Source organism: Protomyctophum parallelum, assembly GCF_964188405.1.
Source record: "Protomyctophum parallelum genome assembly, chromosome: 5".
Lineage (NCBI taxonomy): Eukaryota > Metazoa > Chordata > Actinopteri > Myctophiformes > Myctophidae > Protomyctophum > Protomyctophum parallelum.
Genome location: NC_139702.1, coordinates 43,503,245 through 43,530,631, shown reverse-complemented (window position 1 = coordinate 43,530,631; position 27,387 = coordinate 43,503,245). Strand labels below are relative to the sequence as shown.

Here is a 27,387-nt window from a genome sequence, read left to right as displayed (position 1 = left end):
GCGGGGTCAGATCAACACATGGAATGATTTCTGTACTGGCCATATATGGAGCGTGTCTTGAGTATACAGGGTTTGATGAGGTCAGATCAACATACGGAATGTCAGAACAGGAAGGACGGGTGGGAAAGGATCAACATATGGAATGTCAGAACAGGGCAGCTCCATATATGGAGCGTGTCTTGAGTGTACAGGGTTTGATGGGGTCAGATCAACATAATGGAATGTCAGAACAGGTCAGCTCCATATATGGAGATCTAAGGGTTTGAGGTCAGATGTATAGTTGCTTGGCCGGCTCCATATATGCAGATCTAGGTGAGGATCCAGTCTTCTCCATGTGTGGTTATCCAGGGTCAGATGAGGTCAGTGTCGTGATCTTCATATTATGGAGATTTGTACACTCTCAGAGTTAAATTTACATTGATTTTACAATATAAATTGGTGTCCCGGCAGAGATAGAAATGCCATTAAATGGGGGGTCCCATGTCAAACTGGGGGGTCCTTGAAATGAAACTGGTTGAGAATCACTGCTAGAGCCGTAAAAACCTTCTCTTATGGAGGGTCCCTGGCTTATCTTTTCAAATGGGGGTCCGTGGGATAATTTTGTGGCAATTTGGGGGCCCTTGACATGAAAGAGTTTGGGAACCACTGTGTACTTGAACGTGATTCCCCCCCCCCCCCCCCCCCTCTGTAGACAGTGACCGTCCGGCACGGCGGTCACACTGGCACAGATATTGTACTGTTGTAAGTCACAGGGTAAACCTCTCGTAGCCCATGGTGATTAGACATGGTCCCCAGGGGGTCTGTGTTGTTGCATGGGATCTGCCTGCGAAATGAACCCATCTGGCTCACATAATGGACGATGATGCACCATCTGATAATAATGGGCTTTATTGTTACTCTGCTTGTTTGTCTTAGCAACGACGACAGGCCCTTATCTTGACCCCGGGGAGGTGGACGGGGGGTGGGGGAAGGGCTCGCATCACCGGGTTCACATCTTTTTTATCTGACACCAGACAAGTTGGCAGCATTGCTCTCACATTGGGTTCTTTTATCTGTATAACTCTTATGTTTTTGCTTTGTGTGTGTGTGTGTGTGTGTGTGTGTGTGTGTGTGTGTGTGTGTATGTGTGTGTGTGTGTGTGTGTGTGTGTGTGTGTGTGTGTGTGTGTGTGCGTATTTATGTGTTCTGATGATGATGATGAGGTCATCGCTGAACGTTGCTTTTTAAGCTGACCTTATTCCCCCCCAAAGCAGAGCAGAGGCCCACAATGCAACAGGACAGGTTTGAGAAATATGACGGAGGAGTGAGTGAGACCGCAGTGTGTGTGTGTGTGTGTGTGTGTGTGTGTGTGTGTGTGTGTGTGTGTGTGTGTGTGTGTGAGTGAGATGGGGGAGGGAGGGGGTTGTAAGGGGGAGTTGGGAAGAGGGGTGGGGGGAGAAGGAAGAGGTCTGGCAGTTCAAACAGTGTGGGAACTGTCTCCCCTCCCATAAAAAAATAAAAAAATAACAGGAAGTGGTGAGGAATGTAATAGAAAACCCCTAAAAAGATGGGAAAGTGGGGGAAATACTAGCTTTCTGAGACCACCAGACAGTTGATATGCAGCAAATTTTTATTTTGATTTTTGGTCAGTCTCTTGAATAGTTTGTAGTCACATTTTAGTCACCTGGAATGTTTTAGTGTTAGACAAATTTTTGTCGAATAAATCTACAGTTTATTTAGTCGACTAAAATGTATTTTGGCGGGCCTTGATTTTGTCAGAATGGCCGATTTTTAACCAAACTAACTAACTGGATCTCTTGTCCACTAGTCCCTTCCTAACATTTTAGCCTAGTTTTTATTTGTTGACGAAATTGTCAGTATTTAGTCTTAGTTTTAGTCATCGTAGTTCAATTTTTATTTAGTTTCTATTTAACAACAGTGCCACCAGAAAGCCCCTGTCCTGACAGTCAACATGCCTTCCTGCTGGCGTATCTCTCTGACACCTTTCTGTGGTTGTTGTTGCCATCTCTTGACCAACCAACCATACAGTATGTTCCTTCAGCCCTACAGCCTTGTAAAGATGCCATTGCTTTGCCGGTGATGATACAGCGTTGCATTGAGACGAGACCAGGGCACGGTCTGATGCGTGCTCCAAGGCCTCGCTCACATATGAAAGACAGGGTGCTCTCTCTCGCTGTCTCTGGGGGAGAGTGGGGGGGGCAGAGCAGCTCGCAATTCATTTCCATTGGGAGGCACGTTGTTGTGACTCCATGGCTGTCTTCTTGCCCCCCCCCCCCCCCCCCATGGAGCAAGCTTGTCTCGTCACAACCACGTGACTCCCATTGAAAATGCATTGCGAGCCGTGCGACACACAGAAGAGACAGGAGACAGTTGTCTTTTATATGTGACTGAGGCCTTTATAGGTCACATACTGTATAAGCAGGGAACAAGCTTGTCTCATCAAACCATGTGACTCCCATTGGAAATGAATTGCGAGCTGCTCTGGCCCCCCCTCTCCCCCAAGGACAGCGAGAGAGCATGCTGTCTTTTATATGTGAGCGAAGCCCTAATAGTAGTCAGTCAGTGGTGGAAAAAAGTACTGTCTCACATGTTTTATCAAGTATCAATACTGCAATAAGTACATATGTATTGGTATCAAAATGTACATAAAATAAACCAATAAGAAAAGAGTATACTCATTGTACAGAAGGTCCCATATTTCCATGTTTTCAAAGGGCTAAAAATCCTTTGACAATGGCCGATCTACAAGCTCACAATGTGTCGCATCACGAGGCATTGTGAGCTTGTAGATCTTCAAATGGCCAAAATATATATAGGGCTGAAGTGGTTAGTGTGTTTTTGTCATGACAATCAAAATCTGAAAAGTAACTAAAGTTTTCAAATTAATGTAGTGGAGTAAAATAATATTTGCCTCTGAGATGTAGTGGAGTGGAAGTAAAAGTATTAGAAATACAGTAAAGATTCAAATCTTCAATAATAACTACTTTCCACCGCAGCATGACACACACACTCACACACACACACACACACAAACACACACACACACACACACACACACACTGCTCTCAGCGAAGCCAACAGGAACAGCTTTTGACAGGCAAATAACTGGAAAATAAATGTAAGCTGCACAAGTCACAACGTCATTATTAACCCATTCAGACCTGAGGACGACAGTTCTCTGAAAAACCTCTGTTTCTCTATCAGTGGTGCTCAACCTTTTTCATAACAAGGACCCCCAGAATGATCTGTAATTGGCCCAAGACCCCCATCTGATATGTTGTTGCAGGGACCCTCCAGAAACAAAGACATTTCAAAAATAGCAGTGCCGCGCTACGATAATTGTATCTGTAATTTTATCGTCTACTCAGTTTTTAAGTTACTTGATTCAGTAATTAGATATTTGACATTAACTTCAAACTCAATTTTGAACACGTCCTTTTTTCTGGTGACTGATATTGTCCTTTAGGTTAGGGGGCTGTGTTTTTTCATTTACTGTTTTCATTATTTTTTAATTATTATTGTTGATGTTTGGGTCTCTTCTGGCCTCCTCCTGGAGTAGGTTCTTTTCCAAAATAATTATTCTAAATCGCTATTACATTGCTAAGACGGGCTAAAAGAGGTCTGAAGAGGTGAGTTTTCAGACTACGGTGGAAGATTGGGAGTGTGAGTCTGCAGTCTTGATAGCAAGAAGGGAGAAGAGTTTGGGACGTGTGGAGCATTGTCCAGGGGTTTTTAGTGAAGGTACTTCCAGCCCCCCTGCGTCGGCTGATCTGAGCGCACGAGAGGGTTTGTATAGTCCGATCAGACTTGCATGATATGGGGGTGCCATACTTTTTCATTGCTTTGAAGGCTATAGCATCAGAGTTTTGTACGCAGCGGCCGGGAGCCAATGGAGGGAGCGGAGAAGGGGGGAGACATGTGAGAATTTTGGCTGGTTGAAGACCAAGCGAGCTGCGGCATTTTGGATCAATTGGAGAGGCTTAAGTGTGCATGGGCCAGTAAGGAGGGAGTTACAATAGTCAAGACTGATGTCTGGATTAGGCTGACTCGGCTATCAACATCTTAATACTGTCCAATAATTAGATAGGGAGGGGGTTGAAATTATGACAGGCAGTTGCTGCTGTCAAAATATGACTCCACAGTGAAAAAACACTTTGTGTTATATATATATGACCCCCCCCCCCCAGTCAAAAAACACCTTGTGTTTGAAATAGACACTCTTGCTTTCTAGGGTATGATTTGGGGCCGTAAGAATTTATACAAAATCAATATCTTTCTTAATACTGTCCAATAATTTGATAGGCAGTTTCTACTGTCAAAATGTGACTCCCCAGTGTTTTAAATAGACACAGACTCTGTACTTTTACTCAAGTACACTTTGAATTCCGAGACTTTTACTTACAACGGAGTATAGTTCTACATTGCCATATAATACTTTCACTGAAGTAATACATTTTGAGTACTTTTCCCTTCACTGCTCTTGAACATAATCCCACACACACACACATACACACACACACACACACACACACACACACACACACACACACACACACACACACACACACACACACGTCATGACGGTAGTAGTGGGGTCGGTGTGTCACTCGCCTGCCTATGATCTCACTCTCATAAAGCAGTGGGTTTTCAACCCGTTTCATATCAAGGCCTATTATTTATTTGGCATTTGAGCCACGGACCACCATTTAATGACATTTATAGCCTCTCAGACACACAACTAAAGGATATTTTTGTTATTGTTGGATATTATCTAACTGTGGAGACATATACAGTAATGCAGCTTAACAAAAATGTAACTCTTGAAAGCTTAAAATGAAACCAAATGGACCCGTTTCAACACTCTCAAGAGTTAAAGATTTATTCAAAGGGTCCATTTGGTTACCAACTCTCCATCATTTAGATGGGGACAATCTGGAACCCCCTCAAACACCACTGGTTGAACACCACAGACATAAAGCGTTTTAACAGCTGGATAGGGCAGATTGTAACAGGGTTGGTTTGGGCCTAATGAGCCAGCCCTCGTGATATCATCTCTGGTCGGGCTTCTTCTCAGCGGAGAGTGTCCTTTTGAAGAGACAACCACAACCGCACGTGCACACGCACACGCCCACAGACACACAAGTGGCCTAAAGAAGCCACGACAAGGTCTTCGTCTATAGCGTACTTGACTTGTACTTCCAGCGGTTGAAATAAAAGGCTATGGAGAGCTATAGAGCAGTGGTTTTCAACCATTTTCACATCAAGGCCCATTATTTATTGGGCATTTGAGCCACAGAACCACCGTTTGATGACATTTAGCCTCCCAGGCCCAAAAACTAGATTTTGTTGTCGTTGGATAAGCTTTTGTCCACAAGTCCATGCTGTATTGACCATATTTAGGAGAGATCATCATCATTGTATTCAGTTTTTGTCTCGTTGAGATAAAGGCCAACACAGTTGGAGAGGCCTGCTCAAGAGAGACTGAAGGAGAACTCAGAGACAGAGTTACGACATTGAGGGGGCAGAAAACAGCCTGGTCACATGGTTCATGTATTCGCACGCGAGCCCATAGACTCCAATGCATTCTGTAAACTTCCGGTTGTCCCTATTCAATAGAAAGAAGTCTTGTGTAGAAAGAGCCTGGCCCCATGCAGTGAACAGAGTTGTCATAACTCTTGTCTTACTCTGTAACTCTGAAGGAGAGCCTGAGCGCACTCATCAGCTAAATCAGTGTCAGTTCGGTATTTATCAGGACGACGGGAGCTTCTTTTAGGGTTCAGTTGGTAGCGCTTATCATTGATAGTATCAACTGACATACAGTATTGTTTTTGGCAGCACATTTTGATTTTAGTTTCAGTCATAGTCTCTTGAATAGTTTTCATTTATTTTCTTCCACGTGCTACGTCCAACCAGGGAAACGCCCCCCTGTCAGGTGTAAAGGAGCGACTTGGACACTCATGCATCAAGGAAGCATGAGTTCAAGTCTGTCGCTCTCCCCAGGTTGGCAGAGGGTGTGTAGAGCCCAGGATCACATTAGATAATTGACACAGGGTTGAAAAATTGGTTACAAAATGTAAAATAAAATAAATCAATCAAGGACCACTGTTGGTCCTTGATTGATTGGGAATAATAATTGAATTGAATTGACTGAATAAGGGTCCATTTGGTTACCAACTCTCCATTTAGCAGTGGGGACCACCTGGAACCCCTTCAAGGACCCCTGGTGGTCCCCGGACCACTGCTCATAGTGTTGTTATTACTGTCTTACTGCTGACAGGCCACCTGAGGTCACTGTATCACTACCACAGGAGGAGTAAGCGGTGGTGGGAAAACAGTACTCACATTTCTTTTTGTACTTGAGTAAAAGTATCGATACTGGCTGCAAATTTCAATGTAGAAAATACTCTGTTACATGTCCAGGGATTCAAAATGTACTTGAGTGGGGCGCCAGCTGGCCTAGTGGTCCAGGCGCATGCCACATAATATAGGCTCTGGCCTGACAGCACATCATCGCGTGTTCGAGTCCCGTTCATGACGACCTTTGCTACATGTTTTTCCCCTTCTCTCCCTCCCTATCTTTCCTGTCTTCACTTGTATCTGTCAATAAAGGCAGAAAAACAAAATGTCTGTCAGTACGGGTGACATGGTGATGACACGGTGTGTACACTAAAGGGACAATGTATTACATCTAACGTCAAAGTAATGGAATGAGGTTTCTTTATATATTTTCTTCAGGAAGAAACAAAGTATGAAGTGTTGAAACAATTGAAATACTCAAAAAGTTACTGTTGAAGCACTGTCTAAAAGTGATGCTGTTAGTTTAGTTGGGGGATGTTTGAATAAAGTCAGCTCCATCTCACCATCTGTCAGTGAAATGCAGTCGGCCATCTGGTCGTGTTGGCACAGTACACAGAACACTGTTGCCAAGTCTGCTTATTATTATTATTATGATTATTATAAGCGTCTTTGGGCTTGTTTTTTCTGTAAATTCATGTGGAAAATATTGGTTAGATGCGGGTTGTGGTTGTTTGGGCTTGTTTTCTAAAGTGTAGTTGCTTATGTTGATTCGCTTCCTATTTCCATGTCAAGGACCCCCCCCCCCCCCCCCCAAAATAATAATAAAAAATAATAAGATAATTAATTATGAATTCCGGACTTTTACTTGTAGCAAGAAACAGTATTTATATAATTGCAGTATTGATACTTTTTCTTTGTGAGTACTTTTTCCCCACCGCTGGTTTTCATAGACCCGGGTTTGTTTATTTCTCTCTGCGCCAAAAACCTGGCAACCAACGAACCCGGGCGGCTGTGACCTTTGACCTCCTGCCACGCTGGTCCACACGGGAGTCAACATCCCTGAAGTGTGTGTGTGTGTGTGTGTGTGTGTGTGTGTGTGTGTGTGTCTCTCTCTCTGCCAGTGAGTGCCAGACTCTACCCCACCCCCCCACCCCACCCCCCGTAAAAACGGATGAAATTATGGACGAGTTTTACTACCTCCTCCCCGCCCAGAATAGAGGGCCTATTCTGAGCATTTCACAATTTCACATTAAGGGAACATGTGGTGAAAATAGGTGAACGTTGGGTGAAAAATAGCCGATCTACAACTGTGGTTGTCAAAGTGGTGCATGGTCCCGGGACCCCACGTGGTCCTTGAAGGGGTTTCAGGGGGCTCATTTAAAAAAATACAAAGATCCCGCTAAGTACATTTTGAATTCCGGACAGATACTTTTTTTCCACCACTGCGTAAGAGAAGAGTTAATGAATAATAATGCTACATTACAGTTAAAAAAAAAAGAATCAATCACGAAGGGTTCAAAACAGGGTTGACAAAAATGTCAAGCACAAAGGGATACTGCTTGACAGTCGGTCAGTAACCGCGCAACAATTTAACACAAAAAGGCCTTTTTTTCCTTCTAAACAGAAAGCTTGTTAGGCCTGCATGTGCCTCGAGGGCCTATAAGTTCCACCAGACTTTCACAAAGGAAGTCGTTATCTCACGAATGGAGGCAATGGAGCCAGCTGTGAAGGACAGGAAATTGTCTGAATTCTGTACGTCCGACATCATCATGCAACATTCACACAGTACTCTCAAACGCAGGTTTCAACACAACATGATGTCATGTGTTCATGCCTCGAAGCCATTTTCAATTAAGTCACAAAAAAAAACTTTTTGTATACTATTCAAAAATAGCAGATATACAAGCTCATAGCGTGTCACTGAAATATACGATACGATACAACTTTATTGTCAGCTTGCACTGAAATTTGTTTTGCGTCCATGACGTCACTGTTCAAGATACAGACAAGACAGACAAGACAATACATTACAAAATGATAGACATTACAGGACACAGGACACAAATCACAGAAACAGACAGGGACAAGAACATATTATATCCTCTGGTTTAACGATTTTGGTTTAAAAGCAGAACAGACTGATGTACAAAAGAGTTCTTTAGTTTGTTTTTCTTATTTTTAGGGACTCTAAAGCGCGTCATGGAGGGCAACAGTCGTTATACGAGTAGCCTGGGGTCCACCTATGCTTTTGGCCCCTACACACTGTGTGTTGGCTGATGGATGAATATCAACATCCTAATACATCCTGATACTGGGGGGTCAAAATATGACCCCCCCAGTCAAAAAACACTTTGTTTGAAATAGACACTTATGCTCTCCAAGGTGTGATTTGGGGTCCTAAGGATGAATACAAAATGAATATCAACATCTTAAAACCAAAATGTTGAATTGTGGGTTTGAGCTCAGGGGGGTAACTACCTGTCAGTGGGGAGTGTTGGCTGGGAGGAGGAGTAGGACTAATTGATTGATGACTCAATCAGGCAAGCTGGTAAATTTACCCTTCTTGAGATTCTAAGCCCCTTTTCTGTGGAATTTCTTAACGACAGTAGTAACTGACAACATTGACGTACCTCAACGGAACAGTGTAGAGATGTTTAGTATAGTGCACTATTCCGTGGAAGAAAATAACCAAATCTTCACTTTGCTACATTACTATAAATGCATGGTCGGGAACCACATGCAATTCCTTCACGGACCACCACCACGCAGTGGTCCACAGAACCACCACGTTGAAGACCTCGATAGGCTATTAACCTTAACCCTTTCTTTCTTTCTACGCAGACCTCCAGGGACGAGCGTGAACGTTCTCACCTGGACTCCATGGTTCTCCTGCTGATGAAGCTGGACCAGCTGGACCAGGAGATCGAGAACGCCCTGAGCACCACCTCGTCCCGGGACAGCACCCCCACCCTGCGCAGGAGACAGCTCATGGTAAGCAGCAGGGTGAGGGTGTTCCCAGTGATGCTTTGGAACCAAATGGACCCTTATGGGTTTAGTTTAGTTTATTTGATCATCCTTCAGTTTCAAATACAATATTTAAAGACAATGAATGTAAGCTGTTATGAAAACAAAACAAAACCAAAACATGAAGATGATCAAAAGGAGTAGGCAGAAGCTAAAAGCTTATAAATGCCTATCCTACTTACAACAGAACATGAATCGTAATACTCATTACATTAACAGATTCACAAAACAAAAGTCAGATACTAGAATTCCACCCTACACCAACCTGTAACTCATTAAATTAACCTCGATTTTACGATATAAATTGGGGGTCCCAGATATGCCATTAAATGGGAGGTCCGAAGCCTAATGCATGTCAAACTGGCAATTAAAATGGTTGAGAGTCACTGCTTGAGCCGTGAAAATCTTCTCTAATGGGGGTCCTTGGCATATCTTTTCAAATGGGGGTCCATGGGCTAATTAGTGTCAATTTGGGGGTCCTTGACATGAAAAGGTTTGGCAACCATTTGTAGAATCTTTGGATTTTAGTTTACTCGTAGTCTTTGGAATAAATAAAAAATATATAGGATTTACTAAATCTTTACTAAATCTACAGTTGTTTTTTTTTGTCGACAGAAATGCCTTGACGGCGTTATAATGCCAGATTTTACACTTGGCCATTTGGCAATTTGAAAATAGCCAATCTACAAGCTTGTGAGCTTGTAGATCAGCTATTTTCAGCATGCAACCATGAAGTGGTTACTGTAATGTCTTGTAATGATAATCAAAGTAACTAAAAGTTTCAAATAAATGTAGTAGAGTAAATGTACAACATTTGCCTCTGAAATAGAAGTAGAAGTAAAAGTAATGACAATTGGTGTGTGCGTGCGTACGTGCGTGCGTGCAGGAGAAGGAGTTAGGATCCGTGCCAGGGACCACCAGGACCTCTGACAGTACGACCCCTCCAGGGACCACCGGGACCTCTGACAGTACGAACCCTCCAGGGACCAGCGGGACCTCTGACAGTACGAACCCTCCACCCCACCATGACGGTAGCATCACGACCGGCACGGGGGCCAAACCCAAGAGTGGGGTAGGTTTTGATTAGATTGATTGATAATGTTACTAGACAATAGAAAATGAAAACAGTACAGGGTACAGTCAAAGCACATTTTGTACAAAAGGACAGCACTCGAAGAAAGACCTTATGCGGTCTTGTTTCCATTCGGGTCCCATGCATTCATTCACACAATAACAATAATGAGATGTCTCAAAAAAACATTAAAATTACGTAAAGATCACCCCCCTGTGGCATATGGGGATGATCCGTCATTTCGTGCGTATGGCCATTCAACCTAGGGCTGGTTATGGGAAAGTAACTCATGATGCAATCCGTATCCTGACACAGTCGTGATGTGATACAATGCACATGACCAACATACCACGAGATAAATACAAATGTGGGCTTTGAGAGTCAGGGGCTAGGCTTTAGTTTCAATGTTATTTTTCCTCTCTGCTTGTTATTAGACAAACAATCAAACAAACATTGCGATCCGGGCCTGTCGCATATCGTTAAGATAATTACCGATATGTATCCCTATGTTGGATTGGCGTGCTATCCAGCCACTTTTCTAATTTCTTTGAAAGTGTCCATGTCTCGGAGCCATAGAATAGAATCGGCTCGACGGTCGTCCTGAATGTTTTTTTCTTTGAATCTCTTACTAAGCTGGGATGACCAGATCTTACGCATGTCATTGCAGGCTCACCAGGCCATATATACCCTTCCTAGTTTGAAAGTCCTTTTAGGAAGAAGATATATATGAACCCAAATACTTGTAGTCATCAACCTGTTTCCGAGGAGTGTTGTTAAGTGTTTTGATAATGTGGTTATTGTTGGATTACCGATACGTATCCCGGCCTATGTTGGATATTTTGAGCACAACCATCATTCAAACACTGGGGTGGACACCACTCACAATATGCACATTCATACAGTGGAGGAAACAAGTACTCAAATATGTTTTACTTTAATGTATCAATAGAGTGCCGAAGTCCTGGCGCCACTCGCTCATCCCCTGGTTCATGGAAGTAATTTCTCTATGGAGAATAACATGGGGTCCACTTAAAATGTTCTCATATAAGATTTGTGGTCTAAAAAATAAACAAACTGTTCCGGCGATATTGCCGGGGAAGTGTCTAATATAGTAGTGTTATATAGTATAATATAGTGTCAAACACAGTTCTTATATGAGGCGATCTAAAATCCCCATATGTGGATTACAATGCAAATAAAAAGCACATGAACCCGTGGACTTGGCGCCCTCTACTGATATTGACGTCAGACTTTGGTGCTTTATACTGCAATGCAGAAATACCCAAAATGCACTTGATTCCAGTTTGGTTACATTTTGTACACAAAATGTAATATCCGTACACTAGATAGCAGGGGTTGCAGGGGTGAGCACTAGTGTGGCAACGAGTGGGAGGGAATTCCCACTCTCAGCACATCCTTTAAATATTCCCACAGGGTGATGATGCCTTTCTCTTGCGTTCCCACGATGTGTGCGTGCGTGCGTGCGTGCGTGCGTGCGTGCGTGCGTGCGTGCGTGCGTGTAATGGAAGATGTTTCCATCCGGTCTCCTCATGCTCTATCCATACTGTAGATGGATATAAAGAAGACACCCAGATTAATATGAACCATCTACAGTACATGAGCTTGTAGAAGTGCAAAATAAGTCAAACAAAACACATAAAGTGGTTAAACAGATTTTGATGCTATTTTAACACATTTCTTTAAATTATGAAAAATCATTTTGTTTTTTGAACAACACACATCTTCTCTTATATTGGCGTCCGTCCCATGGCACAAGACCTTTTTAGATGGGGGTCATTTTTTGGGGGGTCCCCATGACTTGAAAATGTTGTGAGAAACCACCACCGTTATCCAATTCACATATGCCCCGGTCAATTTGCCCGCATCAGTCAAGCGAACCATGCTGACCGTCTAAACTTTAGTCTCTAAAGAGATTAAGTGGGCGTCGCAACACTTCAAGTCTGAAAAGAGTGAACAGTCCCTTACAACCATTAACCTCTAAAGAAGCCTCTTCATGAGGTCGTCTCCCTCAATCAATCCCACATGGCGTCCACTGTAAAAGGCTTTGGTCAGCACTCCGTCCATTAGCCACTGTGAAAGATGTTTACTCAAGCTTTAGTGAAGCCGACCTACTACTACACACAATGAAAGTTCTGAAATACAAGTTCTGAAATACAAGTCGTATTTGCGTTGTAGAGTAGACATTGGAATGAATTCACTGACCGGCTGACTCCTATTATATGGACTGTCGAAAGAGTGAGTCGCTATACCCGCTTTCGTGACAACGGCAATAGTCGTGGCACCGAATCAAAATGAAACAATGCGAAGAACTTGGAATTAGAAGAGATAACACAGGGATGTGGGATGTTTCCACAGGTTTGCAAAATGTGTGTTATCCACCAAGATAACGGAGCTGTTCTTGGACAGAAACATCCGGCCAAGCGTTTGTTTTGTAGTTTATCACGACAACATCAGATAAAGTGTCTCCAAATACCTAACATAGGTTTTTTTGTTGTTGTTTGTTTGTTTAAGTCCGCCGAAGCAGAAATAGTGATTTATCAAAAGTGTCTTCCGTCCGGGGAACAGTCCAGACCACCTGCTGCCGTCCGTACGTGTCTCGTTGACTTTGCCCCCGGTTTTCAATGACAAGCCAAGGCAGGGCCGAAAAAACGCCATTAAGTGAGCAAGCGGCTTCTTGAAGACATGAGTCTTTCTTGAAGCTTGTCCCCCCCTCTCTGCTCTGTCCTCTGACCTCGCAGACCCCTCCCTTTTGACCCCTTTGTTACGACAAAGCCCTGGACCCAGATAATTATAGAGTTTAACGTCTGCTGGGGCAAAGCCCCGAGTGCACAGAGACATTCCTACAACTCAGAGGCTGTGTGAATGCACTGCTGGAAAGTTACTTTCCAGCAGTGCATTGGGAAGTACATTTTCTTGAGGGTGTTTGTACTTTACTTGAGTATTTCCAATTTCCAATACCTTTACTTCTACTTTACTAACATTTCAGATCCAAATATTGTACATTTACTCCGCTACATTTATTTGAAAGCTTTAGTTACATTGTACATTTTCATTATCATTACAAAACATACATTGACCACTCCAGAACCTATTTTTATGGATAGAATATTTGTATCAATCTGTATTGTGTGAAAAGTATATAATCCTGTATCAAAGTTTCCTTATGGGGGTATACGGACGGACCCCCGTCAAATGCACATATACTGTACATATACATATTCAAAGTAATTGTTACGCGCAAAGTCAAAGTTTTGTCTCCTGCGGTCAGCACCTCCCCACTACTGGGGTGCGCTCCTACCACGTTTGTTAGATTTAGTTTTTAAACATAATTCCATTCAGTTTTAGTCATATTTTAGTCACTTGGAATGTTTTTAGTTTTCATAAGATTTTAGTCTACTAAATCTGATTCTAGAATCTGATTCTGGTTCTAGACGTTGCATGCTGAAAATAGCCGATGCAGATCTTACAGAAGATTACTGCCTCTTGTTTAGTTTTATTAATATTTAGTTTTGGGGCTTTTCTGCCTTTATTGATAGTATCAAGTGAAGATAGACAGGAAAGAGGGAGAGAGAGACATGCAGCAAAGGTCGTCATGAACGGGACTCGAACACGCAACGCGCTGTCAGGCCAGAGCCTATATGTGTGGCATGCGCCTGGACCACTAGGCCAGCGGGCGCCCCAGAAGATTACAGTCTCATCTCTGGTCCTGTTTATAGCAAAAAGCGTGTGCATGCCTGGATGCATGTTCCAGTGGTACTATGTGTGTGCATGCCTGGATGCATATTCCAGTGGTACTATGTGTGCATGCCTGGATGCATGTTCCAGTGGTACTATGTGTGTGCATGCCTGGATGCATATTCCAGTGGTACTATGTGTGCATGCCTGGATGCATGTTCCAGTGGTACTATGTGTGCATGCCTGGATGCATGTTCCAGTGGTACTATGTGTGCATGCCTGGATGCATGTTCCAGTGGTACTATGTGTGCATGCCTGGATGCATGTTCCAGTGGTACTATGTGTGCATGCCTGGATGCATGTTCCAGTGGTACTATGTGTGCATGCCTGGATGCATGTTCCTTTAAACATAATGTATACAACATGTTCTCATTCCTCAGATTGTTTGACGTGTCCTATGTAAACACAGCAGAGAGAGATGCTGACCTCCAGATAGATAAATAATGTATAGACGGTCAAGTAGATCACAGGTTCTCAACCTGTGGGTCGGGACCCCCAGGTCCCCACATGATTTATTTGGGGGGGGGGTGTGTGTGTGTGTGTGCGTGCGTGTGCGTGTGCGTGCGTGCGGATTTGACTAGTCACGAGCATGATGCGTTCACAGGGCATGTGTGTGTCACACGCTTGCTATGCGGCATGGCCGCGAGGTGTTGGTGTTGAGGTGAATAATGTATTGTTTTGAGGCTCTTGTGCTGATTCTATACAAATACAAATTCTAAATCACGACAGTTTTCTGAAAAACCCTATGTTTCTATGGCAGTGGTTCTCAAACTATTTCACGTCAAGGACCCCCGAAAACTATATGTACTAATTGGCTGCGGACCCCCATCTAAAAATATGTTGTTCCAGGGACCCCACCCCCCAGAAGCAAATATTTGAGTTAAAAACGTTCACTGTGAAAGAATATATATTCAAAGATATATTCACGATTTCTCAACAATAGCAGATCTGTGCCACGCTATACGAGCTTGTAGATCTGCTATTTTCGATACCGATATGACCCGATATGACAAATAAGGGCCGATCCGATACTTTTCCCGATACCATACCGATACAGTATCGGAACATCTCTAGTTTAAAATAATGGTTAAAGTGGTGAATAATGTATTGAGTGTATTGCAGGCTTTTTGCTTTTGTGTTGGGTACTATTGTCCTCAGTGAGCATTATCCCTACTACAGTAGCAGGTGGCTGTTATTGCTCGGGCTGAGAGAGTGTGGCTAGTTCGTATAGCGGATGTTGTTGTGCCACAGCAGGTGGTGTCTTTTTCCCAGTGGTATACTGGGGGAAAAAGTACTCTAATGTTTTACTTAAGTAAAAGTATAAATACTGCAATATAAAACTACTCCGTTAAGTACAAGTCCAGAATTCAAAATGTACTTGAGTAAAAGTACAGAAGTATTGGAATAAAAAATGTACTAAAGTACCAAAAGTAAAAGCACAGAATGTCCCATTTCAAGTTTTGAAATATATATATAATCTTTGAAAATAGCCGATCTACAAGCTCACCGATGCGACGCATTGTGAGTTTGTAGATTGGCTATTTTCAAATTGCCGAAATGTATATCGTGCTGTGTTAGTGTATGTTGTTGTAATAACAATACAAATTAATGTAGTGGAGTAAAAGTACACATTTTTGTACCTGAAATGTAGTGGTGTAGAAGTAACAGACTAGTCATTGGTTAGACCAATTAGTCCTACAACCTATCTCAAACCCTCACCCTAACCCTAACCACCCACGGGGCAGCACACCTAAACCTAACCTTAACCCTCTCCCAACCCTTAACGCACCCCTCACCAACCTTAATCTGGTCGTTTTAACGCACCCCATACCAACATTAATCCGGTCGTTTTAACGCACCCCTCACCAACCTTAATCTGGTCGTTTTAACGCACCCCTCACCAACCTTAATCTGGTCGTTTTAACACACCCCATACCAACCTTAATCCGGTCGTTTTAACGCACCCCTCACCAACCTTAATCTGGTCGTTTAAACGCACCCCTCACCAACCTTAATCTGGTCGTTTAAACGCACCCCTCACCAACCTTAATCCGGTCGTTTTAACGCACCCCTCACCAACCTTAATCCGGTCGTTTTAACGCACCCCTCACCAACCTTAATCCAGTCGTTTTAACGCACCCCTCACCAACCTTAATCCGGTCGTTTTAACGCACCCCTCACCAACCTTAATCCAGTCGTTTTAACGCACCCCTCACCAACCTTAATCCAGTCGTTTTAACGCACCCCTCACCAACCTTAATCCAGTCGTTTTAACGCACCCCTCACCAACCTTAATCCAGTCGTTTTAACGCACCCCTCACCAACCTTAATCCGGTCGTTTTAACGCACCCCTCACCAACCTTATGTCTAACCAATGACTAGTCTAAACTAAGTATGCACCCCTATTGGAAATTTGGAAATACTCAAGTAAAGTACAAATACGTTAAAATTGTACTTAAGTAAATGTACTTTGTTACTTTATTACACCACTTTTTCCCGTGGCGGGGCTGGGAGTGTGTGGCTATATAGTTCAGTATATTGGAGGATGTTGTTGTTGCCACAGCAGGTGGTGTCTCTTTCCCCCCCCATGGCGGAGTAGGACGGCTATTCTTTTGCCCCAAGGGCGTTTGTCTTGGCAGGTTCCTATTTCTCGCGTGGTGTCGCAGGTGTCACGTATAATGTGCTGTTTTTTTTGGGGACGGGATATCCCACACCTAATGCATTGTTGTGGTGCGACAGGTGGTTGTGAAGGATGAATGGTTTATTATGGATGGGACTGATATTTTTGTCTCTTTTTACTATTCTTTCATAATGAATATTATTTCCGTGTCTTTTGGGTTTAGTGTTGTCACTACATGGCCCTCCTGGCCCGTGGGACACTATAGTTTTACACTCCATCCATCCATCCGTCTGTCCATCCATCCATCCTTCTGGCATTCTGTCATTGTAAGGCCAGGCTTGCCCTGTGGTCATAACGTTGTACGATTTGTCACACACGTTACCGCAGTGAAATGTGCTCTGGATTTGACCTATCTTGGAGCGGTGAGCCGCAGCCGTACCGCGCTCGGGAATCATTTGTGACTAAATTTGGGGCTGCCATTGGATTTTTTTTGTTTTGTTGAGAAAACAGGCTTGAAAGGTTCACTTCTGTGGTCTCTAACATTACACCTAGCTACATGTTTAAGCATTTATTTCATATTTACATTGAAAAAAAAAAAAAGGTTTTCTCCTCTGGTGAAAAGCTGGAGTTTGCGTGATGGCAGGCTGGTCATATTTGATTAGTTTAATTGACCCCCCAATGGCCCAATCCAACCCATATCTGGGGAAGGTGGTGCATAACAAAAGCAGGCCACCTTGACCCTAAAAATAAATAATAATAATCAAAATCCCAGCTTCACCTGGTGGTGCACTTTGGATTGCCTCGTAAATTATTATTATTTATTCATTCTTTCAGAAGTAGCAGTTGTAGTAATTGTGTTTCTTGGTTATTGACTTGATTTCCTCCGGGTATACTTAGTTGTAAAGACATTCCACAGATCTCTGAGTTATGCAACTGGCATTTCTTTGGCCCGTATGCAAGTCACTATTCTTAGCGGTCCAGCCCACGTGCGGTTGTGCGGCCACAGAGGATGTGCCATGTCCGAGACTCTGACCCCTGTCCCGAGCCATGTCGGAGAGGTGGGCGGAGGCTCTGACCCCTGTCCGACCGCCCCTCCGCTAAAAGTCGGAAACAACACATCAATCATCTTCAGCTGTGAGAGTTTCCACGTCCACGCAGCAACCACAGTGGTGCAAAGTAACTAAGTATCCCTTTACTTAAGTACTGTACTTAAGTAACAATTTTGAGGTATTTGCACATGTATCGTGTTGTATTTCCAATTTCCATTGCATTTACTTCTACTAAGTCTCAGAGGCAAATATATTTTACTCCACTACAATTATTTGAAAACTTTAGTTACTATAGACTAGTTACTTTGTACATTGGGATTCTTGTTACATTAGATACATTAGATACATCACTGACGAAGGTCTTAGGACCGAAATGTTTGCTTTTTAATTGCACTTTGAGCACAGAGTACTTTATGAGCATGATAAAATAAAAGGAAAAATGTTTCCCTAAGTCTCAGTCTATAGAAGTTTTTACTTCCTTTTGTTTTACAGTGAGCGAGTCGTGTTCTGTCAAGTTTTCTCTAGATTCTTATTTCAAACCATCCAGAAACCACTTCAGCCCTATATACATTTCTGCCATTTGAAAATTACTAAAATTAATAATAGATGCAATTTATATATATATATTTGAAAACTTCAAATGGAACATTCTGCATAATGAGTACTTTTTCTTTTGATACTTTATTAAAGTACATTTTGATGCCAAATTATTTTGTACTTTCACTCAAGTATACATTTTGATTATACAGGATTGATATTTTTACTTAGTACTTTTTCCACTATGGGCCAACACCGGTGTGGTGTATACGAGGCAAAGAATGTTGAGCGCCTGTTAAATGTAGCACTGGAGTGTTTCACATGTTATATAGCGTGGCTGGCGAGGACAGCAAGGCGCTGCTGACCCCAACCAACCCTCGGCATCGCCCGCCGCCGTTTATGGAGAGCATTCCGTAACGGGGCCGACCTTTGAAGTTTGAACCCAGTTGTTTGGATCTGTATTCTGTCGCCGGGGCAACAGTGCGCCCCCCAAACATGTTGTGTCATGTCGTTTGGACAGGGGATGTCATAACAGGTTCTGTCACCGTCGGACAGGGCATGTCATAACAGGCTGTTATTATAGGATTCCAAACGCCTGCTGGTCTCTTCCACGGTCTGGCCTCAGAAGGTGGAGATATGGACTCTTTGATTTTGGTTTGGAAGCCATTTGGAGCTGCAATGAAAACAGGCAAGACTGTGAAGACGGTGACATCTGCTGGCAAGTCCCATTGACATATGGGATTTGCAGGCTGTGACATCACAAACAGCAGGAAAATCAGAGCACTTGTTTGAGCCAGAAAACCCCAGACCACAGAAAATCTACTGAATGTTAAAAGTTCAGGTTTTTCGGGTGCAATTGAGCTCAGAAAACCTAAAAAACGTAAGATTTTCTTTTATGCCACAATCCCGATAACCTCATATCAGTCTTAACTGGCCATGTAAGTCAGTTTCACTGTGTTTTCACTTCCACAGAAATCAGCAGAGAACACTGGCATTACCATATTTGAAGCGACGCCCCTCTGCCCTGCCCCTAGCCCCGCCCCCTCTGCACTGTAGTTCACTCCCACTCAAGTAGCCCCGCCCCCTCTGCACTGTAGTTCACTCCCACTCCTCTAGCCCCGCCCCCTCTGCACTGTAATTCACTCCCACTCTAGCCCCGCCCCCTCTGCACTGTAGTTCACTCCAGCTCTTCTAGCCCCTCCTCTCTGCACTGTAGTTAACTCCCACTCCTCTAGCCCCGCCCCCTCTGCACTGTAGTTCACTCCCACTCCTAGAGCCCCACCCCCTGGCCCCGCCCCCTCTGCACTGTATTTCACTCCCACTCCTTGAGCCCGCCCCTGGCCCCGCCCCCTCTGCACTGTATTTCACTCCCACTCCTTGAGCCCGCCCCTAGCCCCGCCCCCTCTGCACTGTATTTCACTCCCACTCCTTGAGCCCGCCCCTGGCCCCGCCCCCTCTGCACTGTATTTCACTCCCACTCCTTGAGCCCGCCCCTAGCCCCGCCCCCTCTGCACTGTATTTCACTCCCACTCCTTGAGCCCGCCCCTAGCCCCGCCCCCTCTGCACTGTATTTCACTCCCACTCCTTGAGCCCGCCCCTGGCCCCGCCCCCTCTGCACTGTATTTCACTCCCACTCCTTGAGCCCGCCCCTAGCCCCGCCCCCTCTGCACTGTATTTCACTCCCACTCCTTGAGCCCGCCCCTAGCCCCGCCCCCTCTGCACTGTATTTCACTCCCACTCCTAGAGCCCCACCCCTAGCCCCGCCCCCTCTGCACTGTAGTTCACTCCCACTCCTAGAGCCCACCCCTAACCCCGCCCCCTCTGCACTGTATTTCACTCCCACTCATTGAGCCCGCCCCTAGCCCAGCCCCCTCTGCACTGTATTTCACTCCCACTCCTTGAGCCCGCCCCTAGCCCCGCCCCCTCTGCACTGTATTTCACTCCCACTCCTTGAGCCCGCCCCTAGCCCCGCCCCCTCTGCACTGTATTTCACTCCCACTCCTAGAGCCCACCCCTAACCCCGCCCCCTCTGCACTGTAGTTCACTCCCACTCCTAGAGCCCCACCCCTAGCCCCGCCCCCTCTGCACTGTAGTTCACTCCCACTCCTAGAGCCCACCCCTAACCCCACCCCCTCTGCACTGTATTTCACTCCCACTCCTTGAGCCCGCCCCTAGCCCCGCCCCCTCTGCACTGTATTTCACTCCCACTCCTTGAGCCCGCCCCTAGCCCCGCCCCCTCTGCACTGTATTTCACTCCCACTCCTAGAGCCCACCCCTAACCCCGCCCCCTCTGCACTGTAGTTCACTCCCACTCCTAGAGCCCCACCCCTAACCCCGCCCCCTCTGCACTGTAGTTCACTCCCACTCCTAGAGCCCACCCCTAACCCCGCCCCCTCTGCACTGTAGTTCACTCCCACTCCTAGAGCCCCGGCCCTAGCCACGCCTCATCTGCACTGTATTTCACTCTCATTCCTAGAGCCCACCCCTAACCCCGCCCCCTCTGCACTGTAGTTCACTCCCACTCCTAGAGCCCACCCCTAACCCCGCCCCCTCTGCACTGTAGTTCACTCCCACTCCTTGAGCCCGCCCCTAGCCCCGCCCCCTCTGCACTGTATTTCACTCCCACTCCTTGAGCCCGCCCCTAGCCCCGCCCCCTCTGCACTGTATTTCACTCCCACTCCTAGAGCCCACCCCTAACCCCGCCCCCTCTGCACTGTAGTTCACTCCCACTCCTAGAGCCCACCCCTAACCCCGCCCCCTCTGCACTGTAGTTCACTCCCACTCCTAGAGCCCCGGCCCTAGCCACGCCTCATCTGCACTGTATTTCACTCTCATTCCTAGAGCCCACCCCTAGCCCCGCCCCTGCACTGTAGTTCACTCCCACTCCTAGACCAGGAAATGTAGCTCGTTCCCCCAGGCTTTTCCTTTTCTTATATATAGTCTACTATAGACAACATTTGGCCAACCATAGTCGAGTATACAAATACATGGTCAGTCAGGGACAGCCCTAACATTTGTAGTCATGTATCTGTCTCTATGGTGGACAATGGCCGTGCTGTGGTGTGCGTGCTAAGGTCACTTGCAAATCTCTGCTCTGTCCTTCCTCTCCGGGTTCCGCTTTGGCAGCCTCACAGTCCCCAAACATCCTCTACGATCCCGACCCCACCTTTTCTAAAAAAAGGACCCATACTTTCACATGGGTGGTACAGTGTATGTGTTTGTGTAATGTGTGTGTGTGTGTGTGTGTGTGTGTGTGTGTGTGTGTGTGTGTGTGTGTGTGTGTGTGTGTGTGTGTGTGTGTGTGTGTGTGTGTGTGTGTGTGTGTGTGTGTGTGTGTGTGTGTGTGTGTGTGTGTGTGTGTGTGTGTGTGTGAAAGAAATTACAGAAAAATTATGTAAATTAGAAAACAATTGTTTTTGAAGTAGTGAAAATAGCAGATCTACAAGCTTATTGGCTATTTTCACTAGTTTGGGTCCCCGGCTAAATAGTTTGGGAACCGCTGCCGCTGTCCATTTGGTTCCACGTGTGCACTCTCAGAGTTACAGACCTGTAAGGGTCCATTTGGTTCCATGTGTGCACTCTCAGAGTTACAGACCTATAAGGGTCCATTTGGTTCCACGTGTGCACTCTCAGAGTTACAGACCTGTAAGGGTACATTTGGTTCCATTTGTGCACTCTCAGAGTTCCGCGTCCATAAAGGTCCATCTGGATCTCATTTTCATCTCGGACACAGTTACAAATTGATAAATCATCATCATCATGAGTGTGTGTCTGTGTGTCACTGTGACTGCCGTAGCTCCTCACTGCACCAATCACTCCCACTTTTCACACAGGCATTGACCATAATAATATGGAGGTCTTAACGAAGCCCTTTTCCCAATTTAACTAATTATAAATTAATAGTGAATAGTGAATTTATTAGTGAATTAAAAATGTGAAAACGCACCCAGGGCGCAGTACACCCGCGGCCACAAGGGGGGTACTGCGCCCGTCTCACAACGGGTAAGGCTAGTGATCATAATTCATAATTATAATTTCATAACTATGTGTGGCACCCACACATTTAGTTTAACCTATTTAGACCTGGGACCAGATGTGTGTGTATGGCACTTTTCTGAAAACCCTATGTTTCTATGTCAGTGGCTATTTCATGTCAAGTGTGCGGAGCTTCCCTTTATTTTTCCTCATATGTCAAGGACCCCAAAAAAATATGTAATTGGCCGCCGACCCACATGTGTGTGTGTGTGTGTGTGTGTGTCGTTATTGACCACAAGGTCGCCCGTCTGCCGAGAGACCAGAGACCAGCAGTTGTTGTTTAAAAAAAAAGAAAAAAGAGGGATGTGGGAAATGAACTTCTCCTCGACCCCGTGAGGAAATCTCTTTTTTCCGGTCAATAAGGGCCTTTCTCGGCCCCACCCCTCTCCAATTGTTTATATTGTGTTTAGTTTCCAAGATGGCCACAGCACCAGGAGGGGGTGGGGCGGAGGTGAGCGGGTGGGGTTGACATAATATGCCCTTTACTGGGCTGCGTTCACACATTCAAGACATCTGTCTTGTGTCTGTCTTGTGTCTGTGTTTAATGGCCGCTCCAATGCATTTCCAATGGAAGCCCATATGGTTTGACCAAACATTTTGTTTGATGGGGGGAGGGGGGCAGAACACATCCATCAAAGCTGTGTTCAGACACAAGTCTGAACACAGAATATATGCTAGTGACCCCCATTTACGGCTCTAGCAGTGATTTTCAACCATTTTAATTTCAAGGACACCCCAGTTTGACACGCATTAGGCTACGGAGCCCCATTCAATGGCATTTATATCTCTGAGACCCCCAATTTATATTGAAAAATCAATGTTAATTTAACTCTGAGAGTGTACAATGGACCCGTGAGGGTTCATTGTACTCTCTGAGTTATAGACCCATAAGGGTTCCTAACTATCATTTAGCTGGAAATCCCTCAAGGACCCCTGGGGGTCCCCGGACCCCACATACAGATTTATTTATTGTTGTGGTTTGTGTGCAGGGTGGGGGGGAAAGTGGACACAGCAAATGGGGATAATAAATCTTCCCACTGAGAAGTTGAATCAAATTTTCCACAACATCAATTATATCAACTTTGCACTAAATGCGTCATAACCACACTTCGTACTGTACTAATACCGTAATCCAGTTCCAAATGGATTTAATCCATTTACAAACCCGTTTAATTCAGAACACAGGGCCCTTTCTGTCACGGCTGCATGCTGTGACAGAAGTGCAGACTTCTGTGATTGTATGAAATGATTCCGTTCTGTCAACAACATTATTCATAATTGTTATATACTGTACAGCGTCATTGAACATGTATTAGCTGAACTGGCTCTGTGTTCAGTGTCTCCGTATATGTTTATGCTTCAAATCTCTTCTATATCGTCATATACATGGTTAGAAAAAAAGGGAAAACGTGTACAGAATCGAACTATAGAGGAGAAGGGATTTTGATTAACTTACGGTCACGTTTGTGTTCTGTGTGGGTTTTCATTTGCCATGAACATAATGACCCTTACCGGTCCATTTTCACACTCATTGGAGTCAAGGGGCGGCTGTGGCTCAGGAGGTAGAGCAGGTCGTCCAATGATTCCTGGGTCGGCGGTTCGAATCCAGGTTCCTCCCGTCCACATGTCGAAGTGTCCTTGAGGAAGACACTGAACCCTGCATTGCCTCCAATGTCATTGTCAGTGAGGACGCTGGCGTCGACTGTTTGTTGACTGTTCCCAATGAATGAATGAATGAACCATTGTAAAGCGCTTTGAGCACTATAAAGATGCAATTCATTCATTATTAATTAATTAATACCTGGCGGTCAAACGCTCAGGATCGAACTGTATGTTCATTACAGTTAAGTCAAGAGGCACTCCTTAAGCCTTTTCTTGTAGATAGATCTGGGAGCGGGGACGTTCATTGTTTCCACGTTGCTTGTTCAGAGACGTGTAATGCTTGTGACTATAACAGTTCCCCTTAATCAAATACACGGCGTGGCGCCTCTTTGACTTGACGGCAGCGTTCGTACAGAAGTCAAATAAAGAGAGTCACTCGCACGAAACGCCTGTTTGCCACCTTTGAATTAAATGACACTATCGTAAGATCTTTATCAGCACTTTGTCAGTTTGATTTGATACCAAAAACAAAACAAAAAAGCACTACGCAAAGAATCTGGAAACAAGTACTGTAATAGGTTTTTATTGGCCATGTGTGGATCCTGCATAAACTTCATTGCCTGATGATGTATACGTCATGGCTGTGTGGTAATTTATATGCCGCATACTGGAAATAGTCGCCGATCTACAATTGCACAACGTGTCAGGCCTTGACGATGTCGCGAGCTTATAGATCGGCTATCCCAGGCTTTTTAGTGTCGAAAGATCAGTTTGCGCTCGTTGCCAACTAACTGTCAGAGGGGTTGGCGGGTTGAACGCTGCTGTGCTTGCCTCTATCTAGTCGGTTGATGCCAAACACAAATGTATTACGTGAATGAAAGCGTATTAAAAAGTCCCCGCGGGAATGGTTGTTGTTGGAGGATACGTGTTGTTGACAGTAAATGTGACTGGGGATGACTGGAGCATGTAGGCATCTGGAAACACCCCTGGCTGCAGTCTCCTGCTGATAATGAAACTATAAATCACAGAACAAACAAACACACATACACACACACAGAGTGCATGCCCAGACACACGCACGCACACACACACACACACACACACACACACACACACACACACACACACACACACCACACACACACACACACACACACACACACACACACACACACACACACACACACACACACAGGGCCCAAATAAAACCCTGCCACAAGCCTGAATGACTGTCGGACCAATAATAGTGTTGGATCTAAAGCCTGTGTGTGCGTGTGTGTTTCTACATGTTGAGTTGCCTCCTTTCATGTTTGCACTGTAGTGGCATTACCTCAGCCATCATGGACTTGACTGTTACACCCCCACACAGTGCCACAGTGGTTAGGCTGTACACACGCACGCACACACGCACACACACACACACACACACACACACACACACACACACACACACACACACACACACACACTGCCACAGTGGTTATAGGCTAAGATTTAAGGCCTCATTAGAGGTGTTAGTGTTCCCATATATATATATACCGTACATGCGTTATATATGCCATGTTGTAATGTTGGGAAAGTGCGAGCACATGTGAAGGTGTCTGGCAGCGCTGGAAAAATTAAATGTTTAACTTTTTACAGTGAACACTGCGGGGCAGACAGACAGACATGGTGAAAAACACCCTGCCACACTTTGACATGCAGAGAGTGTTAGAGAGGCAGGGGTTCATCCCGTAAGAGGGCATGTTTGGACAAAAAATAGCAGATCTACAAGCTCTCAACGCGTCGCAGCGCGACGCGTTGTGAGCTTGTAGATCTGCTATTTTCGCTATCGGCTATCTCCGGGTCGCAACCCAGCACTCTAGCTAGTGGAGATGCGGTGTGTGATGACAACACATTTATTCAACACAAAATGCTGCGTTCCAAGTTCAGGAGACTTATGGAATAAAGCAATTATCCTGAACGCTGCCTTCCGGGCTATGGCATGGAAAGGAGCGGCATTTGCATTTCTTTCACCATGTGTAGTAAATGCTGCATTCGTGGTCTGGAGAGGGCAGTTGTTTTACAGACGGGGTAAAAGGGCAGGGGCTGAAGCCCCCTTTGACGTCTTGTGTGCACGTCCCTCATACTGCCGCGTACAGTAGGAGCCGTGTTTGCTGTTTAACTGTACGTATAGGTATACTGTATACTGTGCAGCTAAGAGATAAGATAAGGCCAGGTCGAATGAGGAAAACAGCTAAAGTAACACGGTCATTCACCAGTCAGTCACCACAGCACAGTATTATATTGACTCTACTGTAGTTTGCACAAGCAACGGGTCCATTTCAACACTTCTCAGGGTTAAATTAGGCAGTGTGAAGCAGTGGTTCCCAAACTGTTTTCATGTCAAGGACCCCCCATGTGAAAAAGGTATGCCAGGGACCCCTAGAATAAGAGAAGATTTTGTTTATGGCTCTAGCAGTGCCCGTTTAATTTCAAGGACCCCCCCAGTTTGACATGCATTAGTCTACGGACTGTACGGATTGTACAATCAATGTTAATTTAAACTCTGAGAGTGTACAAATGGAACCAAACGGACCCGTTGCAACCATTTGGTTCCATGTGTACGCTCTCAGATTTACAGACCCATAAGGGTCCATTTGGTTCCAAACTATCATTTAGCTGGGGGGACCACCTGGAACTCCCTCAAGGATCCCTGGGGTTCCTGGGACCCCACTTTGGGAACCACTGGTGTGAAGGACATGAGTGCATGTGCAGATCAGTCAGTAAGCTGTAGGGTCTGCCACCAGGCCTACTCTGCTACTGGTCAGTCAGTAAGCTGTAGGGTCTGCCACCAGGCCTACTCTGCTACTGGTCAGTCAGTAAGCTGTAGGGTCTGCCACCAGGCCTACTCTGCTACTGGTCAGTCAGTAAGCTGTAGGGTCTGCCACCAGGCCTACTCTGCTACTGGTCAGTCAGTAAGCTGTAGGGTCTGCCACCAGGTCTATACAGGTCAGTCAGTAAGCTGTAGGGTCTGCCACCAGGTCTCTATACAGGTCAGTCAGTAAGCTGTAGGGTCTGCCACCAGGTCTCTGTACAGGTCAGTCAGTAAGCTGTAGGGTCTGCCACAAGGCCTCTCTGCACAGGACAGTCTAATCCATCTGTGTTGTTAGTCCTCTCTTTGTTTGCTTTCCCCAAATGCCGGCGGCTAATCCACAGGCTAGCATTGTAAGCGCAGTCTGAATCATGGGGCTTATCCCCATTAACTTCAGTCCATATAAGCCACATGAGTCAATCTACATTGCAGAGAGAGAGAGAGAGAGACCCTAACCCTATAACCTCGGTTTTTTACCGGTCAGGAGGCCACGTAAGTAAACATGAAGTGAAGTTGTTGTATGTAATAGCGCCGTTTCACA

General features: G+C 45.1%; 1 protein-coding gene across 2 annotated transcripts in view; it reads left to right on the top strand.

Annotated features, from left to right (window-relative positions):
• The window catches only part of dlc1 (DLC1 Rho GTPase activating protein), a 156,675-nt gene that overhangs the window by 21,528 nt on the left and 107,760 nt on the right, over positions 1-27,387 (top strand). For both annotated transcript variants that reach the window (XM_083765822.1, XM_083765821.1), the window contains exons 3-4: positions 9,139-9,288; positions 10,208-10,393. In XM_083765822.1, coding sequence (XP_083621948.1) covers positions 9,139-9,288; positions 10,208-10,393 — 336 coding nt within the window. The remainder of the gene's footprint in view (positions 1-9,138; positions 9,289-10,207; positions 10,394-27,387) is intronic.